This window comes from Sus scrofa, chromosome 15 (assembly GCF_054392235.1).
Source record: "Sus scrofa isolate SSC_HxYL_T2T_F1_AM1 chromosome 15, Sscrofa_HxYL_maternal_Yorkshire_Landrace_v2.0, whole genome shotgun sequence".
Taxonomy (NCBI): domain Eukaryota; kingdom Metazoa; phylum Chordata; class Mammalia; order Artiodactyla; family Suidae; genus Sus; species Sus scrofa.
This window is the reverse complement of record NC_139397.1, coordinates 114988317-115011978: the sequence shown is the minus strand read 5'-3', so window position 1 is coordinate 115011978 and position 23662 is coordinate 114988317. Positions and strand designations below refer to the sequence as shown.

General features: G+C 38.7%; 1 protein-coding gene across 50 annotated transcripts in view; it reads right to left on the bottom strand.

The window, feature by feature from the left end:
* Nucleotides 1-563: 563 nt before the first annotated feature.
* The window catches only part of CCDC150 (coiled-coil domain containing 150), a 95634-nt gene continuing 72535 nt past the window's right edge, over nt 564-23662 (bottom strand). For 47 of the 50 annotated variants that reach the window (XR_014830008.1, XR_014830009.1, XM_085000271.1 and 44 more), the window contains 10 exons: nt 22455-22624; nt 20466-20559; nt 19506-19675; nt 18173-18299; nt 12023-12217; nt 11520-11588; nt 11266-11427; nt 10072-10158; nt 1194-1313; nt 564-904 (listed from right to left, as the gene is read on the bottom strand). Coding sequence is in view for 47 of the 50 variants with exons in the window: in XM_085000271.1 (XP_084856397.1) it covers nt 788-904; nt 1194-1313; nt 10072-10158; nt 11266-11427; nt 11520-11588; nt 12023-12217; nt 18173-18299; nt 19506-19675; nt 20466-20559; nt 22455-22624 (1311 nt within the window). In the remaining 3 variants the exon portion in view is untranslated. Of the gene's footprint in view, nt 905-1193; nt 1314-10071; nt 10159-11265; nt 11428-11519; nt 11589-12022; nt 12218-18172; nt 18300-19505; nt 19676-20441; nt 20560-22454; nt 22625-23662 lie in introns of those variants that run through there. The other 3 variants (XM_085000261.1, XM_085000268.1, XR_014830007.1) reach the window with 2 other exon arrangements.

Below are 23662 nucleotides of genomic sequence, written 5' to 3'. Positions count from 1 at the left end.
TATATCAGATATTAAGTGGGGTGGCTTATCAATCTCTGAGAGTCTTACATTTGATATTCTTTCCAATAATTGCTCATTTGATTTAGGTCCTATGCTATTGTCAGCAGCTACCATTGCTTGAGCATTAATTAAGCCAGGTATTATGCCAGCTGTTTACAAACATTAAATTTGGATTACCTAATCCACTGCTTTATCTGAAAAGATAAAGCTGAATTTATTGCTTACTATTTAGTAAGGGAGAGCTCCACTAGTCAGGCATAATCTCTGGAGCAGAGTTCAACAAACTTCTTTTAAATGTCTAAGGAAGCTGCAAATACAATCTGAGCTCTTATATGAGAATACAATCTTTTTCCAGATGTGCTGGTACCTATCAGAGAACAGTATATGTTTATTAGACAATGGGAGAGTTTTTACCATTTTCCAGGTGACTGTATTTCCAAGTATTATGTTAGACTAGACAGTTCACTAAAATAACATTTAGTTGCTATATCATCCAGTACCTCACTAAATGGTTTCTGCTAACATTTACTTAGAAAAACAGCCAAGTATCATGCAACAGTATCTCCTATAACACAATATAAATTTATTGGGTGAAAAATGGGGAAAGAGACAAAAAAGATGGGGTAGTTCTGTACTGATATCAAAGAGTTCATAAAAGCATAAACTCAGGTCCAAAATCTTCAGTCCACATCAAAGACTTCATGTTCTGATGACTGTGGAAACAGGCCAGCCCTAGTTGCTGGGGCCAGGGAACCATGGTGAAGAAGAAGCTCCTCTGTCAAGGATATCACTTTTTCTCTAATTCAGAGTGACACTTCTTGGGCACAAGCCTAAGATTCTGTTTATTCTCCCATCGATGTAGAGCAGACTGGCTGGACATGTTATCGTGACTTTTATCTTGGTCCTGAGGGAAAGAAAACACCCCAAACTTTCAAAACTAACTGCAGATCTTGGAGCTATTTTGTCTTTATGAATATCATTTTTTTTTTCATCAAGATAGGTGGTTCAAATCTAGACAGCTTGGGAGAAGTAGAACTTTTAAGAAAGAAATTCAGTTCACTGGTTTTCTAAAAAGTAGTTTAAAGAAATCTACAGATGAGTGGAGAGAGTAGCTGGATGAAGAGAGAACTTAGGTAATTAGAAATCTGAGAAGGGAAAAATCCAAAATTGCCTAAGACAGCAAAATATGCTACCTCTTCCAGCCACCTGTCTTCCCGGGGAAGCCTCTGCAACCGGTTTTTGGTCAGCTCAAGTTGTAGCCCATCGAACCTGCACTTAAACCAGCGGTGAGCTTCCTCCAGGTTAGCTGTTATCTAAACATACAAAGGTTATCATTAAAAAAGCAGAACAAAGAAAGAATTACAAGTTTTTGTGTATTAGTTCAAGACTTTATTTTTACACTGTGTAATTTAAAAGCTTTATTCTCCCCAAAATTAGCAAATGGGTTTCATATGAGTTCAACTGGAAATTTTCTTCCTATAGTTGCCAGTTTGAGAGACTTTTTAACCTAGATGAGACTTTTTAACCTAGATATTAAATGACTCAAATCCAGACTGCATGGTTTTTGCAACTTATTTGCATAATACACATCTTACAGATGAGAGGATAATTTCTGAATGTGGAGTTAAAGAATGCATGCAAGCATGTGGTTCTTCACGCATTCGTTAATACTTCCTGGATGTGAACTGAGGTGAGAGAGGACTCAGGAGAAAGTCAAGATAGGAATAAAAGCACAAGATGGCACTGTAAATCAACACAGTAGTTCAAACCGTGTGTGTGTGTGTGTTTATTTATTTTATGGCCATAACTGTGGCATATGGAAGTTCCCAGGCCAGGGATCAAATCCGAGCCACAGCTGTGACCTACACCAAAGCTATGGCAATATTGGTTCCTAAACTACTGCACCGGACTGGGGATCGAATCCAAGCTGCTGCAGTCAGATTCTTAACCCATTGGCCACGGAGGGAAATCCCCAAACCATATTTTGAATCTGAGTTCTGTTCTCTAAGACTAAATACTTCTCCAAAAGTCCCAAAACTGTAAAGCCTAGATTTTTCTGATGTGCTTTATAATAGAATGAATTAGTAAAAACACTGGACCAACTTAGTGTAAATTGTATTCTTATTTCCTTTATCAGTGTATTTTATTCTTTAACTCCTATGCACAAACTTCCAAATTATCTTTGTTAGGCTATTAGAGGGACTGTTTGTAAGTCTGCCTTTGAAGATGATCTGGAATCAGTATTCACTTACTTGACAAATGTTTATTGAATGCCTACATGTGCCTGGCATTTTTCTAAGTATTTGAGATACTCTGATAGCTTGAAGGTAGAGCTGACAGGTTTTTCTTTTATATAAAGGTTGCTTCAAAATAGCTCTAGAACACATCCTCTAGAATAAAAAGTAAATGACTGTTTTCCCTCCTCTGATTATTTGCATCCTATGTTTTGAATCCAAGGCCTGGAAGAGTGGTGTATTTCCCTCTTGCCAGGCAAGTTTGATGAGCGCAGGGGCTTCATCTGGATTCTTCGCCCTCTGTCTCCATCACCTAGCATGGCACCTACCATATAATAGGTCCTCAATAAATCTGTGCTACAATGTACTTGTCCCATATTAACCAGGGTACAGTATGGGTACAAAATAGTGAGATAAGAAAATAGAGCCCCCCTTGTCATTTAACTTTTTGAAAGCTACACAGCTAAAATGTTTTCCAGGTGTGTTTGTGTAGCCTGATGACAGAGACACTCTCTCTCCTCTCCGCAAAACCAAACCCCACTTTTCTCCAGCACGCTTGATCAAAAGTGGAGGGAAAGATGCTTGAGACGGCATTGAGCACCACGTCCCTCCTATATGACCAGTAAGACGGGAGCTGACATTTACTCAAACTTACTCTGAGCTACCTAGCTGCCTATCAGATTAACAGTAGTAGGCAGTGACTTCCTGACTATTATGGATGTGGTAACTGATACGTCAAAGAAGGTAAATGTAACTTCTTTAAGGGCACAGTAAGTGTCGCAGTTGGCAAACTCACGTCTGTCAGAGTCCAAACTCCTTCTAGTATACCATTCTGACATTCACAGTGTCATGTAATTTAATGGCTATAAAAGGGCCAAATTGGCGGCAATGTCATGATGATATTAGCCTAAGAATCTCTCCCTCTATCCCAATAAGTTGTATTGGAATATAGGCAATTCGCAATGCTGTGCTAGGTTCAGGTGTATAGCAAAGCGAATCAGCCATACATATATATCCATTCTTTTTCAGATTCCTTCCCCATACACGTCATCACAGAGTACTGAATAGAATTCCCCGAGTTAACAGCAGGTCCCTGTTACTGATGGATTTGTATAGAGTAGTGTGTATATGTCAATCCCAACCTCCCAATTCATCCCTCTCCCCAAAGTCTCCCTTTTGGTAACCATAAGTTTGGTTTCAAAATCTGAGTCTGTTTCTATTTGTAAATAAGTTCCATTTGTATCCTTTTTATTAGATTCCACATATTAGTGATCTCATCTGATATTTATCTTTGTCTGACTTACTTCACTTACTGTGATAATCGCTAGGTCCATCCATGTTGCTGCAAATGGCATTATTTCATTCTTTTTAATGGCTGAGTAATATTCCATTATATATATGTACCATATCTCCTTTACCCATTCTTCTGTTAATGGATATTATGGATGCTTTCATATCTAAGCTATTGTAAATAATACAGCAGTGAACACTGTGGTGCATGTATCCTTTAGAGTATGGTTTCCTCCAGGTATATGTCTAGGAGTGGGATTGCTGGATCGTATGGTACTTCTATTTTTAGCAATTTCCAAACTGTTCTCCACAGTGGTTGTACCAACTTATATTCCCACCAGCAGTGTAGGAGGGGAGGGTTCTCTGCACCTTCTCCAGCATTTGTTTGTAGAGTTTTTGTTGACTAGTTACTCTGACTAGTGTGGGGTGATATTACTGTTGTTTTGATTTGCATCTAATAATTAGTGATTTTGAGCATCTTTTCATGTGCTTTTTTTGCCATCTGTACATCTTTGGAGAAATGTCTATTTAGATATTCTGATCATTTTTGATTGGGTTGTTTGGTTTTTTGATATAAAGTTGTAACAGATGTTTGTATATTTTGGAGATTAATCCCTTGTCCATCACTTCATCTGGAAAAATTTTTTACATTCTGTGGGTTGTCTTTTCATTATCTTAATGGTTTCTTTTGCTGTGTAAAAGCTTTTAATTAGGTCCCATTTGTTTATTTTTGTTTTTATTTTCATTACTCTGGGAGGTGCCTCTAAAAAGATATTGCTGACATTTATGTCAAAGAAGATTCTGCCTATATTCCTCTAAGAGTTTTATAGGATCTGGATTACACTTAGGTCTTTAATCAATTTTCAGTTTATTTTTGTGCATGGTGTAAATGAATGTTCTAATTTTCTTTTACATGGAGCTGTCCAGTTTTCCCAGCACCATTGACTGAAGAGGTTGTCTTTTCTTCACGGTATATATTCTTGTCTCCTTTGCTGTAGATTAATTGACCATAAGTGTGTGGGTTTATTTCTGGGCTTTTTATCCTGTTCCACTGATCTCTATATGTTTTTGTGCCAGCACCATACTGTTTTGATGACTATAGCTTTATAGTAAAGTCTGAAGTCAGGGAGCCTGATTTCTCCAGCTCTGTTTTTCTTTCTCAGGATTGCTTTGGCTATTTGGGGTCTTTTGTGATTCAATACAAATTAAAAATTTTTTTGCTCCAGTTCTGTGAAAAATGCCACTGGTAGTTTGATGGAGATCACTGAATCTGTAGATTGCCTTGGGTAGTAGAGTCATGGTACTTCTTTCCATCTGTTTGTGTCATCTTTAAATTCCTTCATCAGTGTCTTATAGTTTTCAAAGTACTCACTTGTCATTAGTGTATAGGAGTGCAAGACATTTCTGTATATTAATTTTGTATCCTGCAACTTTATAGAATTTACTGATGAGCTCTAGTTGTTTTCTGGTAGCATCTTTAGGATTTTCTATGTATAGTATCGTGTCATTTTCAAACAGAGACAGTTTTACTTCTTTTCCAACTGGAATTCCGTTTCTTTTTCTTTTGATTCCTGTGGCTAGGACTTCTAAAATTATGTTGAAGAAAAGTGGTGAGAGTGGAGCTCCCATTATGATGTGATGGGACTACTGGCAGCATCTTGGGAGCATGGGGATGTGAGTTTGATCCCCAGCCCAGTACAGTGGGTTAAGGATCCGGGGTTGCTGCAGCTTTGGCTTAGGTCAAGACTGTGGCTCGGATCTGATCCCTGGCTTGGGAGCTCCATGTGCCATGGGGTGAGCAAAAAAGGAAAAAAAAAAAAGTGGTGAAAGTGGGCATTGTCTTCTGATTTTTGCAGAAATGCTTTCAGCTTTTCACCATAAGAAATGATATTAGCTGTGGGTGTGTTATATATGGTGTTTATTATTTTGAGGTAGGTTCCTTCTACTATGTACTTTCTGGAGTTTTTTTTTTTTTAAATCAAAAATGGCTGTTGAATTTTGTCAAAAGATGTTTCTGCATCTATTGAGACGATCATATAGTTTTTCATTTTGTGAATGTGGTGTATTATACGATTGATTTGCATATACTGAAGAATCCCTGCATCCCTGGGATAAATCCCTCCTGATCATGGTGTATGACCCTTTTAAGGTACTGTTGGATTCAGTTTGCTACCATTTTGTTGACGATTTTTGCATTTATATTCATCAGTGCTTACTGGCCTGTAATTTTCTTTTTTTTTGTGGTTCTTTGGTTTTGGTATTAGGTTTATGGTGGTCTCATAGAGTGAGCTTGGGAGTGTTCCTTCCTCTGCAAGGTTTTGGAAGAGTTTTGAATGGACAGGTGTTAACTCTTCTCAAAAAGTTTGACAGGAGTTCCCATCATGGCGCAGTGGTTAACGAATCCGACTAGGAACCATAAGATTGTGGGTTTGATCCCTGGCCTTCCTCAGTGGGTTAAGGATCCGACAATGCCGTGAGCTGTGGTGTAGGTCGTAGATGCGGCTCAGATCCCGCTGTTGCCGTGGCTCTGGGGTAGGCTGGCGTCTACAGCTCCGATTAGATCCCTAGCCTGGGAACCTCCATATGCCACAGGAGTGGCCCAAGAAATGGCAAAAAGACCAAAAAAAAAAAAAAAAATAGAATTATCTGTGAAGCTTTCTGGTCCTGGAATTGTTTTTTTGTTCTCAAATTGTTTCAATTTGAGAACTTGTGATTGGTCTATTCATATTTTCTATTTTTTCCTGGTCAGTCTTGGAAGGTTGTACCTTTTTAAGAATTTATATATTTCCTCTAGGTTGTCCATTTTATTGGCATATAGTTGCTTGCAGTAGTCTCTAACAATCCTTTGTATGTGTGTTATCAGTTGTAATTTATCCTTTTTCATTTCTAATTTTGATTTCAGCCCCCTCTTTTTTTCTTGATAAGTCTGAAAAGGTTTACCAATTTTGTTTATCTTTTCAAAGTACCAGCTTTTATCTTTTCCATTGTTTTCATAATCTCTAGCTCATTTATTTCTGCTGTGTTTTGATTTCTTTTCTTCTACTCACTTTGGGTTTTGTTTGTTCTTCTCTAGTTGCTTTAGGTGCTTATTTAGGATTTTTCTTATTTCCTGAGGTGAGACTGTATTGCTATAATCTTCCCTTTGAGAAATGCTTTTGCTGCATCCTATAGGTATTGGATTATCATGTCTTCAATGTCATTTGTCTCTAGGTATTTTCTGATTTCCTCTTTGATTTCTTCAGGGATCCATTAGTTGTATAGTAATATACTGTTTTGCCTCCACGTTTGTTTTGTGCAGTTTTTTTTTTTTTTTTCCCCTGGTGGTTGACTTCTAGTCATAGCATTGTGGTTGGAAAAAAATGCTTGATCTGATTTCAGCTTTCTTAAATTTACTGAGGTTGATTTGTGGCCTAAGATGTGATCTACCATAGAGAATGTTCTATGTGCACTTGAGAAGAAAGTGTAGTCTGTGCTTTCAAATGAAATGTTCTATAAATATCAATTAAATCTATCTAATCGTTTAAGGCCTCTGTTTACCAATTTTCTGTCCAGATGATCTGTCCATTGCTGAAAGTATGTGTTAAAGTTCCCCACTCATATCGTGTTATTGTCAATTTCTTCTTTTGTGGCTGTAAGCCATTGCCTTACATGTTGAGGTGTACCTATGTTGGGAGCATATATAATTGTTATCTTCTTCTTGGATTGGTCCTAATGTAGTGCCCATGTCTCTGGTAACTCCATTTCAAAGTCTGATATGAATATTGCTACTCCAGCTTTCTTGTGATTTCCATTTGCATGGAATATCTTCTTCTATCCCCTCAATTTCAGTCTGTATCTGTCCCTAGGTCTGAAGTGGGTCTCCTGTAGACAACATATATACAAGTCTTGTTTTTGAATCTATTCAGCCAGTCTATGTCTTTTGAGCATTTAATCATTTACATTCAATGTAATTATCAATATGTATGTATTTATTGCTGTTTTCTTAATTATTTTGGATTTGTTATTATTGGTCCTATCTCTTCCTATCTTCTTTTGTTCACTTGTAATTTGTTGACTATCTTAAGTGTTATATGTGAGTCACTTTTTCTTTCTTTTTTTGTTTTTAATTTAGAGCTTCACCTGCAGCATATTCTAGGGGTTCTCAGTCTAGGGGTTGAATTGAAGCTGCAGCTGCTGGTCTACACCACAGCAATGCCTCAACCAAACCACGTCTGCAACCAACACTGCAGCTCATGGCAATGCTGATTCTTTAAGCTACTGAGTGAGTCCAGGGATCGAACCTGCATCCTAATGGATACTAGTCAGCTTCTTAACCCACTGAGCCACAATGAGAACTCTACTTTTGTCTATTGTAGTTTTTTGTTTGTTGTTCCCACGAGGTTTTGATATAGCATTCTATATACATATACAAAATTGTTTTAAGTTGCTAGTCTCTTAATTTTGAATGCATTTTCAATATTCTTCATTCATCTTCTTCTCTTGTCACAATTTCTGGTTTTGCTATTATATTTGTCTGTGGATGATTTCCTACTTTTATGTTTCAACCTAGAAGAGTTCCTTTAGCATTTGCTGTAAAGCTGGTTTGGTGATGCTGAATTCTTTTAGCTTTTGCTTGTTTGTAAAGCTTTTGATTTCTCTGTTGAATCTCAATGAAAGCCTTGCTGGGTTAGAGTATTGTGGGTTGGAGGTTTTTTCCTTTTCATCACTTCAAGTATATTGTGCCACTCCCTCAGCAGAGTTTCTTCTGAAAAAGAGCTGATAACCTTATGGGGGGTTCCTGTATATGTTATTTGTTGCTTTAAATTTTTTTTTTTTTTTTTTTTTTTTTTGCTTTTGAGGGCCGCATATGGAGCTTCCCTGGCTACAGGTTGAATTGAAGCTACAGCTGCTGGCCTACACCACAGCCACAGCAAAGCGGGATCCAAGCTGTGTCTGCGACTTACACCACAGTTCACAGCAATGCTGGATCCTTAACCCACTGAGCAAGGCCATGGATTGAACCCACAACTTCATGGTTACTAGTTGGATTCATTTCTGCTACGCCACAATGGGAACTCCTAAATATTTTTTATTTGTATTTAATTTTTGTCAGTTTGATTAGTATGTATTCTGGCATGTTCCTCCTTGAGTTTATCCTGTATGGTAACTCTCCATGCTTCCTCAGCTTGAGTATTTCCTTTCCCATATTAGGTAAATTTTTGCCTATAATCTCTTCAAATATTTTCTCAGCTCCCCTCCCCCCACTTCTTTTGGGATCTCTATGATGTAAATGTTGCTATGTTTAATGTTGTCCCATAAGTCTTTTAGACTGCCCTCATTTCTTTTCATTCTTTCTTCTTCTCCAGTAGTGATTTTCATCACTTTGTCTTCCACCTCATTAATTCGTTCTTCTGGCTCAGTTATTCTGTTGATTCCTTCTAGTGTAGTTTTCATTTCAGATATTATCTTATTCATCTTTGTTTGCTCTTTAAACATTTCTTGTAACTTCTTGATCTGTGCATTCATTTTTTTTTTTTTCTGAGATCTCTATTTATCCTTACTGTCTTTACTCTAAAAGTCTTTTCCAGGTAGATTGCCTATATCCTCTTTATTTAGTTGTTTTTGTGGGTTATCTTGTTCCTCTGTCTGAACTTATTTCTCTGTCATCTCATTTTTTCTAACTTTCTATGTTTGCGGTCTCTTCTCCTCAGCCTACAGTGTTTTAGTTCCTCTAGTTTCTGGTGTCTACCATCTGGTGGTTAGGATTAGCCCAGGGGCTTGCAAAGGCTTCCTGTTTGGAGAGGAGAGATTCCCACTGGGGTAGGTGGAGCTAGCTTTTGTCCCTCTGATGGTCTGAGCTGCATGAAGGGGTGTGTTTAGAGATGGTTATTGACTCAGTATGACTTTTTTCAGTTTGTCACTCTTTCCTCAGCATATACTGACCTTTATCCCCTTGTCAGGAGGTGTGACTGATGTTGTGGTGACCCAAGCCTGTGCTGGATTTTGAGTGGGGCCTCGTGTTTGCTCTGTGGTTATCACTATAAGAGGCAGGGAGAATCTCTGTTTTCTTATCTGGATAATGAGGGGTGGTTATGGTAGACTAATAATGTCAAAGATCTCTTCCAGCTCTAAAAATGTATGATTTTTAAATACCTTCAAAAAAGGCCAACTTAAGTAAGATATTTGAACTGAGAAATCAAATTCACGAATTAATAAGACCTACATTTGTAGTTACCGATGAACAAAGAATTTCCACCTTTTTTAGTTACTGTCAAACAACAATGTACTAAAAACCACACACATGCTGGTTTTCCCTTCCTGTATTTAGTGGTGGGACTTGGATGTCAGGCTTAATCAGTATCTCAGCATACTCTGATCTCTCTTCAAGACACAGAATCTTAAAACTATCTGTTCTTTATAACAGAGGCTATACTGAGTAAGTTACTGGTTCTTGCCCTTTGCACTCCTGACAACCATGTTGATGAAGGATTTTACACTGACTTGTATTTCAAGGATGTTGTGTCTAATGAAGCTTGTCTAAGTTTTCATGTCTATGGGTTGGGCTTACCTGTTCTGATTCCACACTGGCTTCTTTCAGTTTATTCTCTGTTGCCTCTTTACATTTCTTCAGGTGTCTGACAGTTTCTTCCAATTCCTGAACATATGACACAAAAGATTTTTACAAACTCCCAGTGTACCATATATGGAACAAAACCTTCAAATTTGTAATAGATGAGCAGCTAAATTATGAATATGATGGGATACTTTCTAACTCCAGGTGCTACCAGAATACAAGATAAAAATGGTTATTTTCAGTTTAACCTATAGTATACATATGTATATATGATTACGAATTTTGATTTCAATGTATGGATTTGCCTGAGAAAAAGCGATTTAATGTCTCTTTTAGAATTTGGAGAATACTTTTTTCTTTTTTCTTAATAATCTTTTTATTTTTTCTCATTATAGTTGGTTTATAGTGTTCTGTTGATTTTCTACTGTACAAGTCCTTGCTGCTGTTGGGAGAATATTTTTTGTAGCATACAATCTGTTGGAAGGTAAGAGCTTGATGATCTCTCTCTCTTTTTTTTTTTTTTTTTTTTTTTGTCTTTCTATAGCTGCACCTACAGCATATGGAGGTTCCCAGACTAGAGGTCACATCGGAGCTGTAGCTGCCAGCCTACACCACAGCCACAGCAATGTGGCATCCGAGCTGAGTCTGCAACCTACGCCACAGCTCAGAGTAATACTGGATCCTTAACCCACTGAGCGAGGCCAGGGATCAAACCCGCATCCTCACGGATACTAATCGGGTTCGTTAACCACTGAGCCACCACGGGAACTCCAAGAGCTTGATAATCTCTTGAAGTCCCTTTTCAGAAATAGAATGTGCTTTTCATTTGGTTGGGAAAAACTAAAAGTCCTATAACAGCAGCAGATATATCTGAACTTGGACCAACCAAGGGGTATAAAGTTCCTGAAAGACTATTCAGAAGTCTTACTTAGTAACTAGTACTTGCATTTGTGAGCTTTAGCTATTCTTTAAAAATTAGTATCTTTTTTTTATTAAGTTGAGAGTGAAGATGGAATGCCATGTTCATAGCTACAGATTTCTTAGATATGATTCTAAGGACTTAGCTAAGATGTACAACTTGTAAATTTGTTTTCTTCTATAGAATCTTGAAAATCCAGGTGCCCTTATGCTGGGTTTTGCACATGGCATGTCGATAATTTTGGAGATGAATCTTAGGAAACCTTTTACCTGGCACCGATGCTCCAGCTCTTGCCTTACTTTCCGCTCTAGTTCAAGTCGTAGCTCTTGCTGTTTATTCCGTGCTGAGGTATCGTATTGGCTCTTGGCCAACAACTGCATCTCCTTCTGTAGGTTAGTCATTTCAGATACAAATTTCTGGATACTCAGTGACTGGTAAGGCACAAAGAGGGAGACAGTTGGTGAGCCTGTCTAAGTTTGAGATTTTATGGGAGTGCTAATAAGATTGTGGGGAAATCATCTACCTGTTCATAGTTTTTTTTCTGATATTGATCCTTAATTAGCTCCATTTGCCTCAATTCTGTTTCTATTTGCTGAAAGTAAATGTGGAAATAATATAAAAGATGATCAGTAGGAAAACTGGCTTTCTCTTTTTGCTTATAGGATGACAGAAAGAATGCCACATGAGACCCACAGTTATCATTCCCTGCTGGGCTCTCCTTCCCATCCAGCCCACTGACCCTGAAAGAGCAAAGTCTTCTACAATCACTGTGGAAGAGAGAGTTGGAAAGCCAGAATGTGATGCTGGCAGCTAATGAGAAACCAAACACTGACACAGCAGTATCTCTGCTGGCAAAATGAGAGCTTCCCTCCACCCCAAGGCAATCTGCCCACTTCCCAGATGTAGTTGTAATTCCTAGAGAACACATGGTGGTGCTCTGAAACCATCTTCCCTGGACACCATGCCTGCTTGGATCCTCATCAGATATTAAGGAGGTGAGGGGAGACTTAGAGATCTTCATACAACCTTCATCCTCTCCATATTTTGAACATTATTCGCCTTAGCTGACAAGTGGAGCTTAATTTGGGCCTTTTGATTCTTTATTTTCTCCTTGCTGCTGTTCAGCATCTTTTCTAGCTCTGTGAGTTTCTGCCGCAGCTCTCGGTTGGTTCGGGATACTTCCACGGATCTGAAGTTGGCTTCATCAAGGGCTTTCTTCAGCTGTGGGTCACAAAAGGAAGATAAGAACGTTTTTACCTTCCATTCTTGCTTACCTTTAAGCAGTAAGGGAAGATGCTTATGTTAGGCTGTGTCTATATTTTGTTTTCTTTGGACCTTTCTTTTAAAAAGGAGAGTAAGTGAAGCTGTAATAATAAGTAGATTTGTGGAGAAACACAGTGATTTTCATAGGTTAACACTAAAGAGCACAATCTTTCTTAGAACAGATAAACAATGTAAATATGTATGTTCATCATTTGCTTTTTAAGACCATAGCTTTGCAGTCAGACAGACATTAAGTTCAAATCTCAGCTTTACTGCTTTACTAGTCAAATAATTTTGGATAATTAACTTTCCTAAGCTTCTGGTTCATCATTGGGAAAGTGTGTGAATAGCCTACCTCATAAGATTTTTAAAAATTAAACAACATAAGGCAGAGAAAGAATGTAGAGCCTGGCACATACTAACTGCTCAGTGTTCATTACTATATTTTAAAGCTTTTTTTTTTTTTTTAAAGCTTAGGCTTTTCTCTTGCTATCAATTGCGACTTCACATCTGGAGAAGTGAAAATAAGTGATCACGGTAGTTTATGTAAATACCTGTCAGTTACTGACCTTGGCTGCATGCATTTTTATAATGTTGCTTTTTTTCTATTGAGGTATAATTGATTTAAAATATATTAGTTTCAGGTGTATAATATACTGATTCAAAATTTTTATAAATTATACTTCATTTATAGTTATTATAAAATATTGGCTCTATTTCCTGGGCTGTACAATAGATCCTTGTAGCTTTACAAAGTAGTTTGTACTACTTATCAATTTTTTTTAATTGTTATTTCCCCAATACAATTTTTTTCCTACTGTACAGCATGGTGACCCAGTTACACATACATGTACACATTCTATTTTCTCACAGTATCATGCTCCATCACAAGTAACTAGACATAGTTCCCAGTGCTACACAGCAGGATCTCATTGCTAATGATGTTTGTTTTTAGAAATTTTAATAAACTTGTCTAGCAGAAAAATAATATAGTGATTACTGTTAAAAACAAGACAACAGGCCCAAAATGAAGTCACTTATGCTAAGCTCTATGTCAGCAAACTGAGACATAATTACAGTTTTGGCCTCTTAAAATGGACCAGTCAGTCAGAAATTGCCTGATCAGCATTAGTTGGGTTACCTGCCTGATAGACACTTGCCATTCCCTAAAGGAAGTAACTCTGCAATAACCAATCTACTTTTTTGCCTAGTATAACTTCCTTGTTCCTGCTTCCCTCTGCCTATAAAAACCTTTCATTTTGTACAGCTCCTTGGAGCACCTTAATATCTGCAATCACTCGCATACTGCCTGATTCAAATTGACTTTGCTCAAATAAACTCTTAAAAGATGAAAATTTTAATTAGCTGCAGTTTAACAGTTCTGGTGTCAAAGGAGGGAACCTAAGGAGACCCTGATGGCTCCCAGGAGCAAAAAGCAACTGGGCAAAGGTACCCATTGAGCCCATTGAGGCCATGGAGTAGGAGTCTCAGCTATACAGTTGCCATAAAGGGAGAGGAAAAATGATTTTTCCCTTCCATGATTTTTGGAGACCAGAGTACGACCTGCTGGGACACTACACTTTCTCCAAAGTCTGAACATGGGATCCTGGGAAAACTGGCAGAAGCCGGTAAAGGCTGAGAATTCTTACCAAAGGCAGCTTTCCCAAAGTGGTTGGGAAAGGTAAAACTTTACACTGTTCTTTCCTTCTCAAATGTGGATTGTCTCTCCCAGGGACAGCTACTGCCCCCTTATTTGTCTCATCTTGCCCCCTGACAACCTGACTTGGCAACTGCCAGCATGGGGGCCCTAGAAATATCGGTTCTACCCCATTTGTGGTTAGACATGGCTGGCAGAAACTGTGGGTTGCACTGCAGCCAGGCTCCAACTGTCACCAGCTTTCAGGAGAAATGTTAAGTTTTTTTTCAGTTATCTTTGGGAGTGGCTCTGGATCTTGGGAGGGTACTATCTTTTATACCCTCTTTGGGGATACCTCTTGCATCTGTGGAACTATTCAGTACTTCCGGGGGTATTTACTGTGTGTCCTGGTTGAAACCTGACAAGATATTCTAAAGAACTTTTTTTTTTTTTTTAAATAGTGCTATGGTCAAATTGAGGCTGGCCAAATTGGAAAGTGATATTCAGTACCTGATAGGAACTGTATTTTAGGCTTTTTCCCTTAAGCTAAAATGATACTATATACCCAAGGGGGAAAGAAAACAGTCCAAAAACACACTGCTCTCAATGTAAACATAGGAATCTTTTTTTTTTTTTTTTTTGGCAGCGGTATGCAGGGTCTTTATGGGGGATATCAGTTCCTAGACTAGGGACTGAACCTGGGCCCCAGCAGTGAAAGTGCTGAGTCCTAACCACTAGATGACCAGGGAACTCCCAAAATAGGAATTTTTTGATTTCTATCTTAGTTGAGGATCTTCTCCCTGATGTTAAAACAAATTGAAGGTAATGTAATGTACAGTTGGGGGGTAGCCTCCCTATCATTCAGGTTGCAACCCAATCAAGAAACTCTACTTGTCTTACAAATTAAATCATTACAAGAACAGAAATGCAACCTTAGAAGCAACTGAAACCCCACTTACTCTTTTTTACCCATCTCAAACCTTCCCTATTCATCTCAAAATGCTTGCGGTTATTATAAATGGTCGGGATTTAGGGAGCAAAAGTCCTTCTTGGTAACAATTGCATTTTTCCTCTATTCCTCTTGAAATGTAAATATTCTATCTCATCTTCTCCAACTCTTATCAGGAGAGAAGGGCTATTCTGAAAACCAGGCCTATGAAGGATCTTAAGAGTCACTTTCACAAATATTAGTAAAAAGCTCTAGCAGTCTAAGCAGGTAGCCTTAACTTATTCCATCTGCCAGAAAGACAATTTGGATCCAACTGTTCTTTTATAAACTAGTGAGTCTGACATTATTGTACCTGTCCCTTGGCTAGCATTTTTTAAACAAAACATACAACTCCATTTTTGTCTGTCTACATGTCTATGTATGCAATGTTATAGATGTGTTTTTCTATCTCTGGATAGTATCACCGAAATTAACTTATAAAAACTATTTAATTGGCTTAAAGACAATATTAAGTATAATCTCAAAAATACAGAAACTACAAATGTTTTTCGGGGTCACATGATCTAGTATAATCTTCAGTAAATGAAAGCTAGTATAAGTTGATTTAATTAAAATAGGCATGTCTTTAGAATTATCAGCATGAACTACAATATTTGATTCTACCTAGGTAGAGTTTACTTTTTGGCCTAGTATAACTCCCTTGTTCCCGATCCCTTCTGTCTACGAATATCGTTTCTTTTGTATAGCTCCTCAGAGTTCCTTTCTATTGCAATCAGTTGCACACTACCTGATTAAAACTGATTTTTGTTCAATAAGCTCTTAAAATTTTATTATTACTCAATTTGTCTTTTAACATTGCTTATAACATTTTAGAGTTCCCCTCCTCCCCGTACCCTTAAATCAGTGTCACTTGACTCTTAGGAAGAAGAGGCAGCTGAGGGAAGGTAGTATTCTCTATGGCTGGTGTTTAACATGTCAAAGAAAAATTATTTGTACCTCTTCTCTCTATACTAGTTCATTCCTTCAGATCCTAATGTCACACTAGGGTTAGTCTTTCATTACCACCCAACTAACTTTCTATTAGATATTCCACAGTTGCCTCAATTACAGCTTTGTCAAAATTATGTGAGCCCTAAAAAAACTATCACTTAACCTTGTACTTATGTTCAGGCACTGTGATAATTACATATATTTTCCAATTTAACCCTCAAAACAACCCTGGAAAGTAGCTGTGATGATTTCCATTTTAGGACCGAGGAAAGTGAGACTCAGAAGTTAGGCCATCTGCACAGATAGTAAATTAACACACTGCTAATAAGAGGCAGAGCCGAGACTCATAAACAGCACATTGAGGCCACCCCTGCTGCTTACTGCTCAAGACATCACACTTAATTGCTTCTTGGTAATCTGCACAAGTTCACAATCTTCCCTGTTAAAAGGATTTAAACTTTAAGTATTCTGAACAACTATCTCTGATTAAAGGTACCTTTAATTTCAGTCCTCCCTTTTGTTTCCCACAGAATTTGTGTGTGTGTGTGTGTGTGTGTGTCTTTTTGCCTTTTCTAGGGCCGCTCCTGCAACATATGGGGGTTCCCAGGCTAGGGGTCGAATTGGAGCTGTAGCTGCCAGTCGACACCAGAGCCACAGCAACACGAGATCCAAGCCACATCTGCGACCCACGCCACAGCTCACAGCAACGCCAGATCCTTAACCCACTGAGCAAGGCCAGGGATCGAACCCGCAACCTCATGGTTCCTAGTTGGATTCGTTAACCACTGAGCCACGAAGGGAACTCCCCTCCCACAGAATTTTAAAAATAATATTTTAAATATTTATATAGTGAGCTTTCACAGTTTACAAAGCACTCTATAAATAGTTGAATTTAATTTCGTGAATATTCCCTATAAATTGCAATTGCTAAATGCACTAAATTTGGCAAAATACAGACCAGCCACCCCTACCAAGTCTTGGGATTATTTTAATTCCTCCCTCCCCTTTGCTTATGATACATTTAGTATCTGTTTGATTTTTTCTATTAAAATGGCTTTTTGATTTAATTGTTCTCTACTTTTAACAGAACTACTTTGCTTAGCCCTAATCATCTAAAGCCCAAATTAACTGTTCTAGTTCCCTTAAGCCTCCATATTTCCAGTTTCTCTTCATTCTTGTCTATTCTCCACTGCTAACAGACTAACCTTCCTACAAAAATTGTGCTTACATCCCTCTCAGAGAGCTGTAGTGTTCCATTACCTAACAGTTCACATCCACCATTCTGGCAGTCAGGGCCATCTGCCAGCTGGCCTCATCTAAGCTAAGCCCTCTTGCTCAGAAATCCCAGAGTCTCTCCTCTAAGCAAGAGAGGCAAACTTTTTCCTTTGCTCATGTGTTTGTTCATTTTTGGAACTAAGCTTGCTCATCCTCTTCCATAGGGTGTCCCAGCCCTGTCAGCTCCCCCCATCTCAATCCTTTACCTTCATCAAGCTTCCCTTCCATCAGCCAACCAGCCGAAAACAAACCTTCCCTTACTCTGAAGTTCTTCAAAACTGTACACAGCCTCTAGCTAACCAGGAGAGGTCCTTTGAAGTCTTCCTGACTTGTCTCATGTAAAGAATAAAGATTACAATTAACTAAGGGGTCATTTAGCACAAACTGTATCTTCTTCTGCTTTTACCTGTGCCTCTCAGGAGAAGGTAGATGCGTGACAGATGCCAGTCAAGTGAACTGAGGAGACAGGTGATTTGCTGTCTGCCTATCAGATGGCATCTCCTTCTTCCTCTTTCCCATACAGTTATTACTCTCCAGGAGGAAGGCTCTCATCAAGGCATTCCTTCTCTGGGCAGGTAACTATATGAGAAATTTTTTTGTGTATTACTTTACAAAGAGCACAGAGATGCCTCTGGCTTGCTGGTGAAAGGAGGATTAGAAGAGCCAAAGAAGGAGTTCCCGTTGTGGCGCAGTGGTTAACGAATCCGACTAGGAACCATGAGGTTGCGGGTTCGGTCCCTGCCCTTGTTCAGTGGGTTAACGATCCGGCGTTGCCGTGAGCTGTGGTGTAGTTTGCAGACGCGGCTCGGATCCTGCGTTGCTGTGGCTCTGGCGTAGGCCAGTGGCTACAGCTCTGATTGGACCCCTAGCCTGGGAACCTCCATATGCCGAGGGAGCGGCCCAAGAAATAGCAACAACAACAACCAAAAGACAAAAGACAAAAAAAAAAAAAAAAAAAGAAGAACCAAAGAACAACCACAACCATTCTCCCAAATCCCATAACTGGTCCTCCTCGTCAAAGGCATTTCACCTAGAGAGAGATTTTCGTTATTTGCCTCCATACCTCTGTCATTTCTCGTTGTGCAGCTTTCTTTGCTGTTTCTCTCTCAGTTTGAAATTGCTTTCTTAGAGCTTCTATGCGTTCAGCATGCAATTCTGCTTCCATTTTGGATTCTTCATTCATCCGTTCTCTGTTTTGAAAAGACAGATGATAAATCACCTTTAGAAAATAACTTAGGAGGTAAGAATGAGTTAGTAACTGTCCAAATAGGTTGTGATTTACAAATGGGAAACAGATCAGCCACCAGGTGATCATCCAGCTCGCTGATCTGGAGCTCATTAACAGAAAAAAAAAAATAAGCATTAAAAAACAAAAAGTCACTCCAGAAAGAGAGATCCACCCAAAAGAGAAACACATACTCTTGTTTTAACCAATATTAAGTGAACTGAGCTAGCAACATTTCACCAGAACATAAAATTTGCACAGATCACAAATGTAGAAGATACTATCTCTGCTTTAGTTTATACCTGTCTGCTATATCAGTATGTTTACTACCTGAAAGAAATAAAGATTTGTATGTACGAGGCACTTTCCTTGGGTATCAATGTTCATGGGATGTTAATCATGTTTCAATCATATTTCTCTAGGAGTTCCTGTCATGGCTCAGTGGTAATGAACCCACTAGAATCCATGAGGATGTGAGTTTGATCACTGGCCTTGCTCAGTGGGTTAAGGATCTGGCGTTGCTGTGAGCTGTGGCGTGGGTCGCAGATGTGGATTGGATCTCGTGTTGCTATGGCTGTTGCTGTGATGTAGGCTGGAGGCTGCAGCTCCAATTCAACCCCTAGCCTGGGAATTTCCATATGTCGAGGGTGCTGCCCTAAAAAGAAAAAAAAATTTTATCTAGATACAGTTTAAGAAAAAGCTTTAGTAGCTTGACCTGAACTTGATGGGTTTGACCTAACTAATTCAGGCCAAAAATGAAAACAATGAATGGTCTAGCATCTGTTAGATGGAGTTATCCCATTCCCAGAGGGGTTATTCCCATCCGGGCTGCTGCTATTCCTTTTCTAATTCATGCTTTTAAAAGACACATAAGTTTTTGATAGAAAAGGTTTGGCAAAAAAAAAAAAAAAAAAAAAAACCAAGTGTCCCTTCCAACTTGGTGTAAGCTTCATGTACAGAGGAAGATGGACACCAGAGGGAGGAAGAGTTAAAGGGAGCGTACCCAGCCAACCAGTGTCCATTGCAGCTCAGCTACACCTGTCTCCTTCAAAGCTCTGCTAGGAGTACAAGCTCAAAGTAGGGAGAAGGGTTTAACTGGTTTATGTGAATGAGCCAAACGTACTCTCCCAGAGGAGCTTCCCTAATTTCACCGTGACTGTGCTGCCCTTACTTGAAGGTTTCCAAATTCTGTAGCTCTTGTTCTTTGTTTTCCAATTTCTCTTGAACATGATCAAGCTTTGTTTGCAGATGATTATTTGTCTGGAGAGCTTGCTCCAGGCTCATAGCCAGTTTCCTGTTGTCTTCTCTAGCAATGTCTAGAGCTTTCTGCAGAGGCTCCATCTGAAAGATAGAAGATTGTTTTTAATTGCACCGTAACAGATACAGGAAGTCCATAACACTATATATTCACTCTTTATACTTTAAAAAAATTATTACTTGGAATTAGAAGTGAAGACTCCAGATGCCTGGAATATATATGTGAGAATTTATTACAGACAGTACTTAGGAGATGCTTAGAAGGCGATGGAAAGGGTATGCTCCATTAGTCACTAGAGAGATTTGGAAAATAGAGCCAACTTATTTATCTTAATTTCTAAAATTTTAAACTAGTTAGTAAATTCCTGATCCTATGACTCTCTGGTCTCACTGCCTACATAGATAAGAAGTGGCAACTGTTCCTTGTGTATCCTCCTAGAAAAACCTTATTTATATGAATTTATCTCTGTGTATTTTACATATGTGCATATGTACAGATACATATATCAGGTGTGTATACACCTGTGAACACACATGTGAGTATGTGTCTCCTTACCTAGTAGGATCACTCTAGCTACTTATGACTGAAGTTATATTTTCTAAGCCATTTAACTTCTACAATCACTTGTGCATTAATACGTGAAAAGAATATAGACTGTATAAGACGAGGAATTAGACATAATTGTGGTCCTGGCTTGCCAATAAATAACTCACTGTAAGATTATAGACCCATTTCTAATTTGTAAATATGTCACTGTCCAAAACTCAGACTTTGGAAATTTACTTGATTGTTTTACTCCATTTTTTCCAAATAGCAATATCCCAATAAAATAAAAAATATCAACATTACCATCTATATAAACCTGGCCTCTACCTCACTGTTGTGCTGGGCATCCACCACAAGCATTCTGGCCTGCCACTGATCCACTTCTGCTTCCAGCTTTTGCACCCGCTGTTGATTTAGAGCCCTAAAATGGAGAGCACAGAGCTATTAAAAAGAACCATCTAGAAGTTATACAATTGGGAGTTACACGGCACTCTTCCAGGAAGTTCAAATGACATATGTTGTGGGCAATATAGACACTCAGATTATCTGAGAGTTGGCAGGTGATAATATGTAGCCTCAGCTGTAGTCTGCAGTAGTTAGGTTAAGAAACTAATTCTCCTGAGCATTAAATATTTGTCCCATCTATGAATCAATTTAGCATGATACATTAAACTATCAATGTTAATTACTAACTTATGGGCTGGTAATTTTATACTATATATATCATTAGTATACCTCTAGCTGGACTGGCTTGCTCTTGGGATTTTTTGCTTTTTACCTAGAATTTCGTGAATAAACTATTTTTAATACCATCCCCTTGACTTTTTTTTTTAATTCAAAAGTAATATAGAGTCATAATATGTAAAAAAACACAATGAAAAATATAAAAGTTGGAGTTCCCATTGTGGCACAGTGGTCAACGAATCTGACTAGGAACCATTAGGCTGCAGGTTCGATCCCTGGCCTTGCTCAGTGGGTTAAGGATCTGGCGTTGCCCTGAGCTGTGGTGTAGGTCGCAGACGCGGCTTGGATCCCATGTTGCCGTGGCTCTGGTGTAGGCCGGTGGCTACAGCTCCGATTGGACCCCTAGCCTGAGAACACCCATATGTTGCAGGAGCAGCCCTAGAAAAGGCAAAAAGACAAAAAAAAAAAAAAAAAAAAAGAAAGAAAAAAGAAAAATATAAAAGTCATTTGTTCTCCCATAATAGAGAGGCAATGTGCAGCATTAATACACACATTATATCATAAAGGCCTTATTAAACTCAAACCATTTGCTCATTAACTTAAAGGGGAAAGGTTTATATAATTTTTGAAACAAAGGAGTTCATTTATAAAGCATGGCTAGAAGTAGTTCTTAGAATGATTCACTAAAATAATGATTAATCTTAAAAGGACATTAACAAATGGATAATTAATACAAACAAAGGTAGGTGCTTAGCTTCAATTACCTTGACAATTACTATTCTGTAGACCCAAGGGCAGATTTATATGGTATAGAAAACAGCAAGGATAGGAGTTCCCACTGTGGTTCAGTGGTAGTGAACCCAACTAGTTAGTATCCATGAGGATGAAAGTTTGATCCCCAGCCTCACTCAGTGGGTTAAGGATCCAGCTGTGGTGAAGGTCACAGATGCAGCTTGGACTCGGATCCCACGTTGCTGTGGCTGTGGTGTAGACTGGCAGCAGCAGCTCTGATTCAATCCCTAGCCTGTGAACCTCCATATGCTGCAAGTGCAGCCCCAAAAAAGCAAAAACAAAACAAAACAAAACAAAAAACAAAAAACAAAACCAACAAAAGAAAACAGCAAGATACCCATTTACTTCACTACAAAATATGGGAGTTTTGAATTTTTGGAAATCATATTTACTCTAATTCTAGATTTTCCTGAATTTGCTAGTTCTTTAAATATCATTTGGCTAATTTTTCCACAAAGCAAGCAATATAAAGTGACTGTTTTTGTTTGTTTGTTTGTTTTTGTCTTTTTGCCATTTCTTGGGCTGCTCCCGCAGCATATGGAGGTTCCCAGGCTAGGGGTTGAATCGGAGCTGTAGCCACCGGCCTACACCAGAACCACAGTAACATGGGATCTGAGCCGAGTTTGCGACCTACACCACAGCTCACAGCAATGCCGGATCCTTAACCCACTGAGCGAGGCCAGGGATTGAACCCGCAACCTCATGGTTCCTCATCGGATTCGTTAACCACTGAGCCACGACGGGAACTCCTAAGGTGACTGTTTCTTAATTGCACACTGTTCCTTACTATGATTCAGCAGAAAAATGCAAGTACAAAAACAGAAAAATCATCTCTGGTACCTTTCTTTCTTGAGGCCTGCAATCTCTGAATCCCTCCGCCCAAGCTCTATTTGCACCTTTTCCAGAGCACCTTGCATCTTACTGTGAGAAGCCAACACATTCTCCAACATGATTGTAACTTTGCAGTTGTCTTCTTTAGCCTCTGCCAATTGTCGTTGAAAGTTCCCCACCTAATAGAAAGTAGAACAAGATAAAGATATCTGGATCCTTTCTGGTTATGCTTCTGCTGCTGAGTCCCATGACTTCCAAAAAAGAGTATGGAAACCAGGTCTGTAGAATGCTAAGAGGAACAATTTTACCTTGTTCAAGTTATTGTGACTTTGAGAAAAAGAAAACTAGACCCTAAACCCTATGAAAGCACTCTGTAGCGCTTGCTAACTACTGTCATGTCACAGCACATATATTAACTAGAAGCATCAGGATCAACAAATTCTTGGGTCTAGAGGTGGTCTCAGGCTGGCCCTCGCTGGCCCCGCTCAGCTAATCTTACCACGGTGGCAGAAGATAACACGTCTGAATTCCACCAGAATTATCTGAGGTAAAAAGACCATAAGAAAGTGGAAACTGCTGAAGAATGATGTAACTCAACAGCCCTCTCAAGAAGTCTGGGATGTGACATCTCTTTCCAATGAGCACAAACACTGTGTTAAGTAAAAGCATTTGATGATTTAATTCAACATAAAATCATAATAGTATTATATCACGTTAATAAGACATAAATAGGTGATTATTATTACCAAGGTCAGATGTGTTAGGAAGATGCATTCAGGAAGGAAAAAAAAAAAAAACACCTTTGAGAGTTAGATCATGTATTTTTATGGGAAATACTTTTTTTTTTTTTTTTTTTTTTTGTCTTTTGTCCTTTCTAGGGCTGCACCCATGGTACATGGAGGTTCCTAGGCTAGGGGTCTAATTGGAGCTGTAGCCGCTGGCCTAAACCAGAGCCATAGCAGTGCAGGATCTGAGCCACATCTGCAACCTACACCACAGCACATGGCAACAGCAGATCCTTAACCCACTGAGCAAGGCCAGGGATTGAACCCGAAACCTCATGGTTCCTAGTCGGATTCATTAATCACTGAGCCATGATGGGAACTCCTATGGGAAATACTTTAAAATTCTTCTAACGTTATCTTTTCTCTAGGAAAAAAAAAAATCCCTTTCTGATCAATTCTCTATCTTTTTTACTAAATGTAATAAAAAAATGA